We start from the raw sequence: 17,550 nt of genomic DNA on the forward strand, positions 1-17,550 counted from the left end.
AATACATTCTGTTTCATCCACCATGGTAACAATGCATATTGAAGAGGCAGGCTTTCAAAGCTTCTAAGTGTGTTGACTTCAAAATGAGTGTCTCAAAGTACAGACAGCCCCCCCCCCCCCCCCCACCCCCCCCCCACTCCCCTCTCCTCTTCTTCTCCGTCTCCCCCCTGCCTCCCTTGGGTAGATTACACATTGACAAACATATGGAGAAGGAGTCTGCTGGCTTTGTTGGTCCAAAAACAACAGCCCTGTTGGATAAACAACAAAATTTATTCAGTGTAGTGATGAACGACTTGAGGTGAGCTGACTGTTGCTACCAGTTCACACCAGCCTCTCATTCTATCAACATGATGTGTTAAAATAATTACTTGATGTGACAGTCGTCTGCTTTCACGTTCATGCACTGAAATGAAGCTTTAGCAACGATAACATTTCAAATTCAGTTTCAGTTGATGTTAGGGTATTCACACTCACTTTAGTGACAAGGAATGACAAGAAAAACAACAGGGAGAACCGAAAAAGTTGAAAGGCAGGATGTTAAAGAGGGAATAATGTCATCTGGTTGACAGATAATTTTCCTGAAGACACGGTCAGTCAGTGGATTAGGGGTTGAACTTTAACTGCCCTGAAAAACTGAGCATTAGACCGTCTAGACTGTCTTCTAGCCAGGAGGAAATGCCTTTCCACTGCACTGTTATGAAGAACAAGCAAGTAGGCATTGTATTTAATTTAAAGGTACATGTGAGGTCAATTCTGCTTCTAGGAATATAGAGTAAAGCACAGGCAACACAGAGGAACAAAAGAAACTGAGCAATTACTGATGAAACGCTGGAATTATCTTCTTTTCTGTCATCAGTGTAATTAAAATGAAAATGAAAATCCACAGCTGGGCTTGCAGCAAGGCACTACAGCTCGATTGTCGCCTTTTTGAAATAAAATATCCTCGGGCTGGTTGCATTAAAAGCTTCAGTGTCCCCTCCTCTCAAACGTAGTATCTGGTAAGAGGAGACGAGAGGAGAAGGGCTGGTAATTGGGGCTGTACAGTAATAATGTGTTTAGTGTGGGCAGCGCTTTCCTCAGTGTTAACATGCTGGGCCATTAATTGGCTAATGGAGTATATATGGTACAGCGCGGGGGTGGTCTCTCAGGAGAAAGTGGGGGAAGGATGGGAGTTGGAAGTGGAGAGGCAGTTGCAGGTTGCCCAGGAAGGACGCAGTTAGCAGGTGTGCATGTGAGGTTTAGGCTAATGAGCATATTGCAGAGCAGAAAAATGGCTCCTGAATTACAACCCTATTTCCTACAAAATGCATTTATATAATTTGCTTGATGTTTTTCTGAACCTCTGCATACGAGTTATGGGGAGGATGTTGGGGTGAATGGTTGGGCATATAGGGCATAGGGATTTTTTAAAGAGTAGATGTTGCAGGAAGACAACTCAAAATATGTTAATAACTGATACTTTTATTACAAATTGTCATCGTGTCATCATGTTGATAAAACAAGACTAAAGATATAGAGAATTATTTGCTTTTAACTACATTTTTTCGTGATGGTTGCCTCTCATATCCTGCATCCATTTAGAGCATTCGTTGGGCACATCCTTATAAAATTAATGCTTTGCATCACCAAGACGTAAAACACACATGGACTGTGGGGGCAATGCAGGGGCAATATGCCAATGTGACAGGGTCAGGGGTCAGTAGGTACGTCAGTAGTGACACCAAAAGATGGAACGTTTTGAAGACAAGCAAATGATTGTCTCTGCACAGTGACAAATATGCCTGTGACAATAGCTGACAACAGATTAGTACAGTACCATTATAGAAGTACACGCTGAACCCTGAAAAAATAAATGGGAACAAGTCAGAGATGGTTTGATTCGCAATTGCAAATCCGGAAGTTTTACATGGTATGAGTTCTCTGGTGTGCCCTCTCCTGGAATCGTGCAGTAACATCTGGTATCTGGTTGTGTACACCTTACATGACTACCATGGCAGTAGCTCAGTCCATAGGGACTTGGATTGGGAACCAGAGGGTCGCCGAATCCCCCTGACCAAATTTGGAGCGTGGACTGGCGGCTAGTTCACCTCCTGGGCACTGCAGGTGTCCTTGAGCAAGGCACCAAACCCCCAACCGCTCGGAGCACCTGACCAAGGCAGCCCCCTCACTCTGACATCTCTCCACTTTGTGCATGTATAGGTCTTGTTTGTGTGGACTTGTGTGTTAATGAAAAAAAGAGTGAAAAAATTGAATTCCTCAGGGGGATTAATACAGTATATAAAATTAAAAAAGGAATATTTTTAGCTTTGACTTAAAAGTGGTCAGAGTTGGGGCTTGTCCATAATCATCTGGTGAAAGTGATATGAATATTTGCGTGTCATCTCCATAGTTATGGTAGGCTACGTTATTTTTTTTGTATGATTTGGTCTAATGGTATATGTAGGTTAAACAAGAGGGGTTCCAAAATGGATCCCTGTGGGACCCCACATGTCACAACCATCTGCTCTGACTTATAATTACCAATCAAGACAAAATACTTCCTGTCATGAAGATATGAGTTTAACAATTTAAGGACAGTTCCAGAGAGTCTGACACAGTTTTCGAATATTTATAAGAAAATGGTCCACTGTGTCAAAATCAGCACTTAAATCCAACAGCACTAAAACAGAGACTTTGCCTGAGTCGGTGTTCAGGCGAATGTCATTCATTACTTAAATGTGTGCAGTTTCAGTGCTGAAACTCTGCTGAAAATCTGACTGAAAGTTATCAAAGCAATTGTTCAGCTTCAAAAAGTTGCTGAGTTGCTGGTAGGCAACTTTTTCAATAACTTTACTTAAAAACGGTAAGTTTGAAGTAGGCCAGTAGTTGTTCAGTGTGGTGGCATCAAGACTGCATCAGACTAGTCGGTGTAATGTTGCCTTGGTCACCATCTTAGTTTAGTGTTTTAGCATGCTAGCATTTGCTAATCAGCACTCAACTCAACGTACAGCTGAGGCTGATTAGAATGTCGTTAGCTTTGCATATATTTAGTCATAAATGACCTATGGTGACCAGTAGTCACAGATGTAAACTACATGTCCTGCGTCTCGGCAAATGTCCATAAAACACTAAAACTTCCTCGTTTTAACATTGCCTACCAAACTGTGAAAGATTTTACTGCAATTAAAATAAAATTTGTGTTTTCAACACTTACAGTGACATTTGTCATGTTCTGTCCCGCTTACCCAATATAAAAATACATCAAATGTTTGAATTCAACACTAATTTGTCTGTATGCGTGTTAGCCAGTGACTCATAGGCTAATAGGCTCTTTCTGACAGAGCTTGTCACTATGCTAATGGTTCGCTGTCATGCCAAATAGGAAGTCAGTCTTCTCTAAAAGGCTCCAGTAGGCTGACTCCTTCCTTCCTAATGTACCAGGCAATGAAAATGCTGCATTCATTACATCCATGGTGTTGAAAGGTGCGGTAAGCACTGAAATAATTGTCCCCATTCCTGATGAAAATGTGTATGGTGTGTGCATAAGTGCTTACATGTGTGCATGCATGAACATGCGGTACACTCACGGGTCCCATTTTGAGGATTTGAAGATATGGTCACTCTGTTATGACCTCATGATGTTGCTACATGTCATCACATACACAGTTTTACTGCAGTCCACCCAAAAGTTTTGTCCTCAAACTACATGAAAAGTCAATATATGATTAAAGTTATTTAGAGTTACCCTCCGCAAACCATATGTAATCCATTCAGTAGATGTTGAAATATTTCACAGGGTAAGTGACACCTCTAAAATTCTAATCGGACCTGCTGTTGAGGTTAGATAAAAAGTCATGTTGGATTGGACTGTCAATTGGATTCATCCTCCCGGGACCATAAATGCGGGCAGCAAATTTCACGGCAATCAATCCAACAGTTGGACCAGCATTGTCATCCTTATGCCACTAGCATGTCCAACAATGGAGTCTGGGTGGCATTCCCTAACTAATAAGATACATAAGAGTGACAGAGTTGCTTAATCCCTCAGAGTTTCATTCTTGACAGTCAGTAGAAGACATCTAGCAGAAAATATGCACTTGGTAACGTAGCATTCAAATCTCCGTTTGCCACAATCAGACCCACTGCCAACTGGCCAAGCATGGAAACTTAACACTGTATGATAGTCTAGTTTTTATTCCTGACAGCCAGAACAAGTTGGAATTGGCCTCTCTCTGCAGACTGACAGGTTAGGACTGCAGATGTTTTCTCCACATACACACAGACAGATGAGTCCTTTGTTCGAACAGAAGAGCCGTGACCTTTCCACTGAAAAATGTGACGGATGTGACGAATTGAATCAAAAGCTTATTTTAAAGTTGATAAGTGTATAAAAGCAACAAAGTTACAGGGCAAGATGGACCAGATTTTATGATACTCATGGCAACAGCATGACTCACATGGTGTCTCATTTGGTGTTTTTTGCTTGTTAATATCCTTTTATTGAAATGCACCTATTAGCTTTATCCATGTCAGACTCCGGAGGCCTGGAAGAGAAGTCTCTCTCTTTTAGCTTCATGTCGCCAGTCTAGCCAAGGCCATTATCTCGTCCCAAATGTCAATATTGCCGTTTTTATGAATCTGATTAGTCCATAAAACGCCAGAGGGTTTTGAGATCCCAGTGGACTTCCGTGAACCTGTGGTAACATCATTGTCTGGTCCTTCCTGGCAGAGATCTGACATCACTTTAGCCAGATGGCAGGTGAAAGGGCTTCTGGGAATTAGTGTTTCTCTCCCTGTGAGGCTTGTTTTCTATTTCCTGACAGCACATGCTAAAGTGAGACGACAGCGAGTGCACACGATTGTGCTGTGAGTTGATAATTTCCATAATGTACCTGGTCCGCGACAATGCAAAAATACACCAAACCAGCTTAGAGGCTTTATAGATGACTGCATATCATGCAACATTGCATCAGGCCTCCATCAAAATCTCATTCCGCAGATAATGCTGAGAAAATGGGATTTTGGACAGCTAAAAATAAACAAGGCAGTCTATGGGTAGGATGTGGGAATTGGGTTAATTCGGCATTGAAAAATGGTGATTGTTTGAAATGTGATTACTGTTATTAAAATACACAGACATGGGAGAGAGAGTTAGGCTAGGGGGGATTCTAGCTCCGTTCCAAACCTGCCAATCATCTGTGAGGAGCAGCGCCGGGGGGGTCAGGGGTCACTTATGACCTGAGGTAATAGGGAAGTCTCGCACCAGTGGGAGGTAGCGTGCTTGTATGCATGTGTGTGGATGTGTGTGTTACCCTACACAGGGGTACAACATCTGGAACCAGTGAGCAGTCTGGTGGCTGCTGCCAGGGTCACCGCAGTGGGAGGTCAACTCCCCCCTCTGCCTGTCCTCAGCCCCTCTCCTCTCTACTCCCCGCTGCCCACCTCCCTGCTCCTACAATGCCAGCTCTCCTAGCTCACATGCAACACCATGACTGAGTCTTGTTAGCTGCGGACAGACAGGCGTTCACATGGAACCATTCTCCGAGACAGGAAAGGCCCTGTGAAAGGCTCTGTTGTGTGGAAGTGGTCCCGGGGAGAGGAACGGCATGTTGGGAGAGGAATGGGCTGGAAGTGGGAAGAGGAGGTCTGACTGTCTCCCTCCCACCTCCTCTTGTTAGAGGGCCTGAGGGATAAGATCAGTGCACTCACCTCAGCCCTCTAATGGTTCATGGAAAGCCACATATTTGAATAATACTGCTTGGCTTCTTTTACTACAGTGAAAGACATTTGTCTCCATCCTCCGTCCCCGTTACTTAAGAGAAGAAAGTCACTTTAGAAGTTTGAAGGGCAGAGGCCTCCTCCTTGGGTCTGAGCTGATCAATATCTGAGATTAAACTTAAAAGTTGGAATGCTGCTGTAAGCCTCTCTGAATCTCAGGTGGAATATTACATTTGGTCTTTTTACATTTTTTTTAAACCGTCTCATTACCCTGAGTTGCCTCCTTACTGTATATTTTGTACACACTTGCTGTTCAATACCTCAGATACCATCCAGTATCTCCCTTTTTCTCCTATGAGCTTCATTTAGTCTTCACAGAAAGTGCATGCAAATCATAAACTAGCATATCTCCCAGGCGAAGTTTATGAAAACTTTTACAGTCTTGTAAAAACAACATGAGAACTGAATGTGTTTCCATCAGCAGAGCTGGAACAAATATAATATATAGGCTTCCTGAGCGTTAAAATAAACAGACTGAGTCCTTGGAAAACATAGAAAGAATCTTTTAAGAAGCGATTAATATTGGGCAAATTGGGCAATTTGATATGGTTCTTTTGCACTAGCAAAGTTGGCCGAATACATAGTTTCCACACAAAGTCAAAGAAAAGGCATTGGCAATATTTTACAGACATTTTAAACCATCCAAAACCACTTCTCCTGCTTAAGAACGATACCATTTCTCAGGCTGATAACGTGAAACTTAGTCATTTATGACTCTTTAAATATATTTCTGTCACAATTCGAGGGTGTAAAATCTTTTTTTCTCAGTGAGGAAATTATATTGAATTTTGGCATTTCTGAGCACAGTGTCTGGTTTGCCAGATGATTCACGAATGGAAAGAAAAACCTACTTATATCAAACTTTCCCCCGTCAATGTGTTTCTCACAGAATACAGGCCAAGATGCGGGAGCTTCGGGAGAGGCAGGCAAAGGAAAGGGAATATGCTGAGATCCAAGACGTTGTCGGCGGCACCTTCAGCTCAGATGAGGAGCACACCTACGCTGGAATCGGGTCATTAGACTCATCGGTGGATAGCAGCAGCACAGACCCTTACAGCCACCACTACCATCTCCCCCAGAGTCCCCAGAGTCCTCATCCTCCCTTGAACCTACAGAACAACGGTCCACCCCTGGAGGCTCTGTATGCCCAGGTCAACAAGCCACGCAATGGACGCCCTGCAGCTTCAGACAGGTAGGGGTCACCAGAAAAGTAGTCCATACACAGATGCTGCAAAGTGGCTCAACATACACAACCACAATACTCAAGGCTCAGCAGTGTGCTTTGTAACTCCCTACCTTTCTCGTTCATTCAAACGACACTAACTAGCTTTGTGCCTTGCGCTTATGCTTTGCAACAATCCAGTTCATTTACACCTCATCTATAATGTATAAGCAGTGTTGTGATTGTATTTACTTTGACTTGTCATGGGTGACACATGCTGCACAGAAAAACAATGAATTTCACACCGTTTTTTTTATCACTGCCTCATCCCACAAGGCATTGCCCCGTGCAAGCAGGCTCAATCCACAGGCAAGGTAAAACAACAACAGGAGCCTATCAGTAATTCTCCATGTGCTAGAATTTAATATCAGGCAGCCTTTTTTTTCATCATCCTTGGATCACAGGTAATCCTCCCCAGCCTCTCGCGCACCTCTTTCAGTGAGTCACACTGATTGTGACTTCGGCTTGTTTGTCGCTGGGGGTTGTATCGCTCATAACCTGCGTGTCAACACAAATATCTGATGTGACGACAACGCCATGCAGAGCTTTAGTTTCACATTACTGTGTTGATAGCCTAATGCCCAAAGTCCTGTTTCAAGTATACATACACACACACACAAATAGAAGAAAATGTGAATATTTTGTGATTTCTTTTGTCCTGTATGACAATTCATTGAATATCTTTGGGTTGTGGACATCACCTTGGGCTTTTGGAAACAATGATTGACATTTTGCTCCATTTTCTGAGCATTTTATAGACCCTTTTTGTGTTTGTAAACAGTGATGATGTATTTTGTGCGAGGAGCTGGTGACAGAAAGGGACAATAGTGGTGTTAGGGTGAAACGTAAAAAGCACTGTAATGTTTATATTTCTCAACCGATTGCAATGAAACGTTTTTATATCCATGAGTTTATGATCTACATGTAGTGGGAAAAAAAGTTGTCAAGTTAATCTGAATCTTGTTATTTAGGCTAATCACTGCTGCTCAATGCTCAGTAGACGAGTGTGTGTTCGGCTTATTTGAATTACTTACTTATTTACATGACGGAAGATAAATCATCACAAGAACTGTGAAAACTCACATTTTTCAAGCATGGATTTGGCATATTGTCCTATATTTGCGGTGATGTCTATGTGTAATATAATTTAATGTGGAAGTACAACTTATCAATATGCTAGCACACTAGGTAGCTAGCTAGCTAACTAACGCTCTGCTTAATAACACCTTGATCATAACACAGCTCACTTTAGAAAGGCCACAACAAGAAATCACGTTCTTTCTTTATGTTAACTTATAGACTATAATGTGTATTTAGACCGATTCATCTGTATCCAAGCAGGGACAATCAAAGGCTTGCTAACATGTTTGCTAACGTGGCTAGCGTTCTACCTACGACTGATCGATGACAGCTTGAAACAAATCATGATCCATCGTCCGTTTATTAATCTAAACAAAGAACATGTTTTCTTGTGGCGTCCTTTCTAAAATGAGTAGTGGTGAAAGTCTGTATATTCTGTTATGATCAAGGAGTTAATGAGCACACAGCGTTAGCTAGCTAGTGAAAAAGTTGTCTGATGTTACTTCCACATTTAATTAAATTATATGGGGATGTTTCCACAAGTTTTAACCAAGGACAATAAGACAAATCCATGCTTATGATGATGAATTATCTTTTACCACATCAGTAATTCAGTTCATGTAAGCCAAACACACTCCTCTACAGGGTATCCAGCAGCAATTATAGCTGAATATCGAGATCATAATTAACTGGAGACAAAACTGTATTTTCCACTAAGGCCTCCTCTGTGGCGGTTTTCTATGAAAATGAAGGTTATCTTATTCTGTATTCCTGTTCTGACATCCAACGGCACAAGAGGACATTTTAATTCTGGGTATGTCAACTGCTTCTCTCCGATGTCTGCTGTTTTTCTGCCACCCATACGCATTCGAACTGCTGTGAGGTAACTGTGACGTCCACTCAAAATTGGTCTATGGACCAAACAACTAAACGATTGGACAGTGTCAATCTGGATGTCCCAAAGCCCAAGATGTCTTTTAATGTCTTGTCCACAACTCACAGTTATTCAGTTTACTGTGAGTACTCGCGAATACTATTTACTTTTGTACGTATACCTTTAGCTTTTATATGTTTGTTCCTCTGCTGGGTCGGAGGTGTAATGAGGGCTACAGGTTTCCAGCAGGTCACATCCAGTGGTGACAAGTCAAGAGATTTCTATCCCCATGGTCTCGCACAACCTTTCAGGGTGTGTTATTAATGGATCGGATAATACCCACCTCCTGTGATTGACAGCTGTCACTTGGGGGCTTGTGACCTTTCACTGCTGGGGCTCCGGTGCGGTTAGGTGGGGTGCATGTGATACTGTGTGTGAACTCGACAGAGTGCCTCTGTATGAGTGTTTATTAAGAGGATTTACGGAGGTAGAATCTCCATCCTGTAACACCCCCCATGACAGTCAGGGTAGATATGACAAGGTTATCTGGCCCCTCTGATAGCTGGCTAAATCCGTGTGCCAATACATCCGGGGCTCAGTGAAGGCCACTGATCCGTGTGTCTAAAGTGAAGGTTACCTCCACGTGTTTCCTGAGGATAGCCTTGTTGTGTCATAACAACTATCTACTGTAAACTATCTCACTTCCCATGCAGAATTTAGTGATAAGCGTGAAAGCTAGTTGAGAAAAGAAGGCGAGACAATGCTTGACTGGTGCTCAGTGAGCCTGTGTGTGGAGATCACACGAGTCTAAGATGTTGGTCAGTGATAGACATGATGCTATTGATTCTCAGTGGGAATATCAATAAGCTCTGTGCAGGGATACAGAATAAAAGCCTTAACATAAGACAACCCTGTGAGTCTCTTTTTCTCCTTCATTGCCAGAGGGAATATTAATAGCAATCTGCTTAGTAGCTCTCAAAGAGAAATAATGAGAAAAAGCCAAACAAAGTGCCTTCTGCACGAGGGGTCTGATTGTTAACAGATGCTTTATTACTTAGATATGACTTTTAAAAACATTTTTTTTTTTCCAAATAGTTTTAGTTGAGTTCATTCGTATTTAGCGAAATTCCATCTGAGCATCTGGAGGCTGTTCCATGTTGTATCTCTGGAGCTCTCTTGTTAGAGAGAAGACGTGTTACTGTCTATTAGGTCGTGTCTGAAATTCATCAGTGTCACAAACAAACATAAAAAAGAACTTATCTTCTCCCTCCTGCTCTCTTGTTTTAGCAGTTTCTTGGAAATAGTGAATTCTCACCTCCACAGGTTTATTTCAGCACAGAAAGCTTAGTGTTGCATGTTAATTATAAACACAAGCTTATATTTAGTTTGGGGTCTGAGCTTTAAGTATTGATAGCGCAGTATGGAGTTTTATTCGCAGGGACAGGATTAGCTGTCGCAAGTGTTGTGATTATATTTGAAATATTCGCCGCATGTTCAACACTGCATTTTTGTTTTGCACCTCTCGCTGCTTTGCATATCTTGTGTATGCCAGCCCGGCTGTATTCCTGTAATATTTGTCTTGCTGCCTTTGAGATATAATAATATGCACTGGTTCTTATTTAGCTCAGAGGCTTTCTATTTGCGATTTGCAAAAAGGAGCTTGAAACACATTCTGATTCAAGACTCCTGTCACTTGCCTATCATAACAAACATAAACAGTAATTTGCATTTCTAAATTAAACTTAATGGAACTTTCATTGTCAAATATAAGGCACCAACACAACAGAATTTGCAATTATGTCTGACTGTCCCATGTATCAAGACAGCAAAATTGGATAGAGAACTTTTGTTTTGCCGTTTAGAGATCCAGTATGACTTACAATTTCTTCTCTTTCTAATCCTGCCACAGCTGCTTAACCCAATGTTTTGGAGCTGCAGAACTTCCTGTTGAAGGTCAGGAAACAGGAAGTAGATGAGGTTTGTTTGGGGAAGGCTGCTCATTCCTGGCTGTCAGTCAGTCTTCAGTATGAAAGGGAAGAATGAGTTGTGTTTAACCCTGACCTGGATACTGTTACGGCCTACTGAGGTGGCCCTGGAGAAACACACTCAGATCAAAGGGGCAGATTAAGGATCCTATCTCCAAGGGGTACTTAGCCTCATTTCCAACATGCAGTCTGCTTCAGTTCAGTTTATTTCACATTAGAACAGTTATTTTTGACTGTCCATTGTCAAAAGACGTGGATGGTAATAGAACCATTCTATTCTGTCCTATTTTTCATCACACCTCTGTTGACATACCTAGCACACTGATCCACTACTAAAAGGTGGAGCTAGACACACTGCGGTCTGTTGATTGGTCACGAGAGAGTCGTCATTCTTGTTCTACAAAGACTTATTGCACAAACCTGCTATTGTTTTAATATTCCATCAATCCAGCCTCTTCTTTTTATGCCTCCATGCCGGCGTTAGCTGTGGTCGGAGGCATTATGTTTTCAAGTTGTCCCTCTGTATGTACGTACGTCCGTACATCCCATCCTTGTGAACACAATATCTCAAGAATGCCTCAAGGGAATTTCATCAAATTTGGCACAAATGTCCACATGGACTTAACAATAAACCGATTGGATTTTGGTAGTCAAAGGTCAAGGTCAGTGTGAACTTGCATCTGTCTCATTCTCGTGAACACAGTATCTTAAGAACAAATTAAGGGAATTTCCTTAACTTTGACACAAACATCCACTTGGACTGACGAATAAACTGATAAGAATTTTGTGGTCAAAGGTCAAGGTCTGTGTAATTCATATGCTGATTATGACAAAACTTCACACAAATGTCTGATGGGATAAAATAATGAAGTGATGACATTTTATATACAAAAGGTCAAAGGTCAACTTTACTGTGACATCGTTATGTTCTGCATAAAACACTTTTCTGGCCATTATTCAGCGTCATATCTCAGGAACAGAAGGGGAGACATTAGGTCAGATACTGAATTGGTGACACTAATCTTAAGTGTCCACCTTGAAGCTGTGCTGATTGTACAGATCTCCTGTGCTGTCGAGGAGGGGTTGGATGTGAATCATTCATGTTTTCACAGACATGAATGTTAACTATTCTTAAGTTCTAGTTTGTCACGAAAATGTTGGCATGCAACCTTGGTTTGTGGACGATCAACTATGGGCAGGCGTTTCTCTGCATTGTCAGTAAAGATGAAATGCAGCAAGAGCTGGATGGAGCAGTGACACAGCTGTTACTATTTGGTAATAACCCCACCTCTCTTCTAGAGTACTGTCTGTGGTGGAAACACTAAACAGATCTAGAGTTTAGGTACATGTTGGTACAGGTTAGGTACCGGTTCTAAGGGTTATTTTTCAGTAGAGTTACGTCCTATGGTCAGACATCTGTCAGCAGGCCAGGAAGTTGTTACACACCTGAATAAACTTAGACACAGCATGGAAACATTAACCAAGTAATAAAAAAATCACACTGCCTACTGCCTATAACATGATCTATTTTGATTTCTCACCCTATTGAAACAGGTGGCAATATTTAGCAATATATGATTTACACCAAACATAATGGTTCCAAAAGAAATTTGAGATGGCATTCGATACCATACGGTTCAGTTTGGGACTAGGTGTTACAATCCCTGATGCACCTACATGGGACTATGAGTGGGAGTTATAGTGCCATCTGGGGGTCCGAGTGGGAGCCAAAGGGTTAGATGGATAGTTGGAAAGAGCAAAGGTAGATAGAAAAGTAGGAAGGAGCATAGGGAAGACAGATCCAAGACGTTTGGGGAGACTTAACTCTCCCGCGCCAGGCTGGCCATACACTCTACCTCCCCCTACTCCCTTATTTTGATGAGGGAAGAGAGAAGAAACTAACAGGAGAAAAACGTACCTATATTTAATTTCACTGGTCGATTGTTGTTGCACATACTTGGGATTATGGGTTTGAGTTGGAGCCATGATGAGGGAGGATGGGAGTTAGAGAGGGTAAAAGCTTCATTGACTAGTGTTTCAATAATAGCCCACGACCCCTCCGGACACCTCCGACAGGAAAGATGCATTCGTTGATTTGTTTGTTTTACAAAAACACACATGAAAATACAAACATGCATAAAAAGTAAGTAAACCCATCACTCTGTTGTTGACTAGCATCCACTTCTACAGCATAACAAACACTATTATATGGGGATATAACCATGGTGTAAGCCATCTCCTGATAATCATATGACCTCTAGAAGCATTGCACAACTGCACAAATCTTACCTTGTGAAATTGGTTCCAAGAACCAAGTAAATGGAAGTAAATTGAGTTGAAATTAGCTGACAGCCTTCCCTTATTTTTCAGTCTACGCTGGGAAAAACACACCGAATGCTGGAAAAAGGCAGTGAGTGTGTTGGAGGATGACTCCACTCGAACTAATCAGTATCTTACATCTAAAAGCCACCTATTCAAACACTCGCATAGCTGGAAAGACATCAAACAATCCTGGTGTACCCTGGAGTCTAAGTTCTCATCGTTTTGTTTACTGTACATCCCTCTGTGCTGTCATTACAACACAACATTTTAGTCAAATAGAAGAAGGTATTTTAGATCCAGGCAACTAATTAGAGACATTTAGGGGCCCTTTGGTTGATGTGGGTTGGTGCTCCTTTTTTGAGGAGGTGGGGTCCACATGCCTGCAATTGCCATTTACTGTACATTGTAGTTTTGCATCTTAGACTCTTTTCATGCATCAAGTGTTATACACATGTGCATGCATTTTATGCCATAATAAAGGTATTCACTCATGACTGGCCAAGGCTTTCAAAGCTGCACTCTTGTTTATCCACTACAGTTAATAAGAAGAGGCTGCAGCTGGATAAATAGCCCGGGTCTACGCCTCTCTCTCTCTCTGATAGACCTTTGGTAATGGAGCCCTAATGGGAAGGTCACTGTGACTGTAAAGCTGGAATGAGTCAGACCTGAGCCTATAAACCCTCTGAGATACAAGGACCTCTGGTTGCTGTGGGCGTCCAGAGATCCTGCCCATTCTGCCATATCGGGTTTTACTGTTCCTCCACGGGATTATGGTACAACAAGAGCTCATTTGACAATTTATTACCAACCTCCACGTTATTAGACCTGGCAGCACCAGTGGTGTTTTGACAGTGCTGTCAGACTCAGTAAAACTGAAGGGCACCAATAGAAATCCAGGATTTATTCTTGTTCAGTTTTGTTATAACCTTATATAAAGCAAACGCACATATCCTTTTTCACCCTAAAACATGTAGTATGAATTCTAGACGTAAACCCCTGAACAGTGTTTTCTTTTTCTGTTTTGTTTCACCTTATAAAAAAATAAAAATAAAAAGTTAGACCCAGCAAAATAGAATGACCTCATTTCTCGACAGGCAGCCAACAAGTCAACCCCTCCATCTGCCGAGGGACCGCAGGGTTTGGGTGACTGGCGTTGGATGCTGCGTTTCAGAACGACAACCTGACAGGTGCCAGGCTCGATGGGATTTGTGGGAAGCGAGCGTGAAACAAAGCATCACCTTTGAAAGCGCAATTTGATTGACTGCTGCTCCCATTACCCAGTCGAGTTTCTAAAGCTCCTCAGAGCATGGGCGAGGAAGAGTCAGAGAGACACATAGAGGAAGAGGTGTGGGGGGGGTGGGTGTAGAGGGGGAATAAGATATGGAGCTCACGGAGCTCAGCGGTGCAAAGCCCTTGAAGTCCTCTGCAACTCAGCAGCTCCAGAGAGGCTGGCAGGCAAGCAGCAGAGAGAGAAAAAGAACCCAAAGAGCCCTCACCTCAAGAAACACTCACTGTGGTGTTTTTCCTCTTGCTCTCTCCACACTGAAATTCAGTCAGACCCTCCACTTTGCATGGTCTTGAAATTGGATTATGAGGTAGCTAATGCATTTTCCGCAGCTGATAAAAGGTCAGGCTTTTCATCTCTGGAGAAAGTTTGTGAGGATTTCTCCCCCCTCGCTCAAGGCTCGAAGACGTCGACTCCCGAGTTGGGAAATCTGCAGTGAGACGCGTCCTTTACCAGGATCTTATACAGCTGTCCACTGCTGCTTGAAACCTCCCGTCCTGCTGTTCAGAGCCACAGGCTGATAGAGCTTTTAGTCTCACTATTGTTTAGATCATCATCACTAAGAACAACTCATTTTGGCTTGTTCCTTATCGACCCAATCACATGTTTGGATGACAAAACATTACAATACCATTCCAACGGGGACACATAATCACTAGGTTTTATTCCATGCTGTAATGTTTGAATAGACCCTTAGATGACTCAATTAAAGTAATGCAGATGGAGAGTAAGTTCTTAACAAACCTCAATCAGATGATCACTGAGCCAATCTGGAGTAATCGCTTTTTTTTTCTTTCTTATTGTTTGCTGTCTCTTATTTGGCGTCTGTAATTAACTCCGCAATCAACAATCAGTCTCTGTGAATTTTATAGTCTATATTTTCATTTAGATGCAATCAAAGTGAGATTAACAACACTTTCTGACTGCAACATCTGTAGCTTTGATTAAATCCTACCTCTCAATAATTCATTGGTAAACAAATGAATCTTTTACGACCCCTGCATCTGCGTTAAGACTTTAATAACAGCTCGTAAGTCTCTAATAGCGTTTTCTTGTAGTTCTCCGGGGAGTAAAATTGATATGTCTAGCATCAAGGAACAGTTTGCTTTAATGTGACTCATGCATTAGTGGTAACTAATTACTTTTTACATACTCATTGGTATCTCTGTTATTCCAGAGTGTTTTCGTCTGGTGTATCCAGTTCCTTCACCTCCTGTATGCTGCCAAGCTAAACACGACTTAGAGCTGAGGCTGACTGCGTGACATTTTATTCCTGGGGCCGTGGCAGCATGTTTTGGCGCTGCCTTTTGTTTGTCTCTGACATCCGCCAGTGTTTTCCATTACTCCCTCTGAGTGTCCTTGTGTGGGTGTGAAATTAGTGTCACAGTGAATGTGTGGAGCAGTGTTTTCTCCCGCTCTAATTGAGAATTTTTTAAAAAAAGGACACAGAGGTGATGGGATTTCTTAAATGTTAGACCCTGTTGAGAGAGCTGCCGATGTAATGAATGAGAATCCTCAGGTCAGGTGGTGTTACAGCGACTGCAGGACATCCTCTGCACCTGGTAAACCTGTGCACATGATGCTTCAGTCCCCATACGGCTTTGGGAAAGCCCCATGTAAACCCTGCAGATAGGTTACAAAATGAGGGTGCAAGTCCAATATACAGACACATTCTCACACTGACTTTTGCCCTTTCCTCCCAGCTTATTCTGTGCTGTGGCGATAGTGCAAGAGAGGCCTAATGCACCAAATGCACATCAGCCTTATCGCTACACAGATAGCAACGTGTATCTCCCAGGCAAAGCAAGTGAATTATTTTTCTGGTCCGCTTTCATTTTTTTCACCCTCCCGCTTCGGAGAGGGCCCTGTGGGATGGATGTGATGAGATGGAGCACGCAGAAGGCAATTTATCCTCCGTTTGTACCATTACGTTCATTTAAGAAAGCAAACAGCCTGAAAGCAGATCGAGAAAGAGAGAGCGGGAGGGAGGGGGAGTGAGAGGGAGATATAGACCCACCTCAGCTTCAACATTCAAATATCAAGCTGATCAGGCTGATTAAGGTTGCACGTACAGTATGTATTTATCAACATCCCTCAAATGGGAAGCCTGGAAGACATGCATACAGTACCTAATGAATTTTCACAAGAAGATGAAAGGAAAGGGGAGCGTGCCATTTAGGGCAGGCGTGCCCCGGCAGACAACACAGGGAGTGGAGAAGGGGGGAGGTTTGAATATGGCCGAGGGCTGCCGAAGCCTCGTTTGTTGATCGGCACCGGAGGGCATCTCATTCCCGGCAATCAGCAGCTACAAATAGACAGTTAATCCCCCCTCAACTCTCCTGAAGGCTGCCGATGCCTGACACCGTAACCGACTGTGCCACGCTGAGGAGAGATTAACAAAATAGACAAGCATTTGCTAGGCCCCGCAAGTTTTTGTATACAATTTAGAATGAATGTGATGATTTGTTTTGAAAATGTCACAGCGACTAATTGGGAGAAAGCACATGGAGAACATGCTGTTAGGAAGTGTGGGATGCACTTTTCTCTGAATTCAATCACTGGGAAATCCATTTTGATTGAATAACACACACTGTTATGTGAATATGTGGTTTCTTTGTGAAAAGCTCTGGTTTTCACATGATAGATAACCCAATTTCATAAACTAATCACAGGTTCTCTTCACTTACATAGCATCACTGCTTTCATCCAGACTGTCCGCCACTCTCACACAAACACGCCAGAAATAGATCAGGTGAGGAATGTGATTGAGAGGCAGGTGACTGCAGAGCGTGGGTTTGCACTATGAACCGTGGCAGCGAGCAGATGACTCTCACGCCTTCTCATCCTCCTCACGTTGCTTTCATCTTCAGTCACGGCAAATGTAAACACACACACACACACACACGAATGTGGCCTCAGAGTGTTTGTCAGGGATGCTAACTGCTGCATTTATCCGTCTGTGCACTCATGTTTGTCAGCCAGGGAGGTGAGGCCCGGGAAGTGATTGTTCACTGCAAAGTAAATG

The 17,550-nt window shown here is 42.5% G+C and overlaps 1 protein-coding gene across 6 annotated transcripts in view; it reads left to right on the forward strand.

Annotated features, from left to right (window-relative positions):
* LOC117264743 (partitioning defective 3 homolog) overlaps positions 1-17,550 on the forward strand; it is a 424,452-nt gene that overhangs the window by 322,559 nt on the left and 84,343 nt on the right. For all 6 annotated transcript variants that reach the window (XM_033638949.2, XM_078162514.1, XM_033638950.2 and 3 more), the window contains one exon: positions 6,647-6,949. In XM_033638949.2, coding sequence (XP_033494840.2) covers positions 6,647-6,949 — 303 coding nt within the window. The remainder of the gene's footprint in view (positions 1-6,646; positions 6,950-17,550) is intronic.

Source organism: Epinephelus lanceolatus, chromosome 20, assembly GCF_041903045.1.
Source record: "Epinephelus lanceolatus isolate andai-2023 chromosome 20, ASM4190304v1, whole genome shotgun sequence".
NCBI lineage: Eukaryota > Metazoa > Chordata > Actinopteri > Perciformes > Serranidae > Epinephelus > Epinephelus lanceolatus.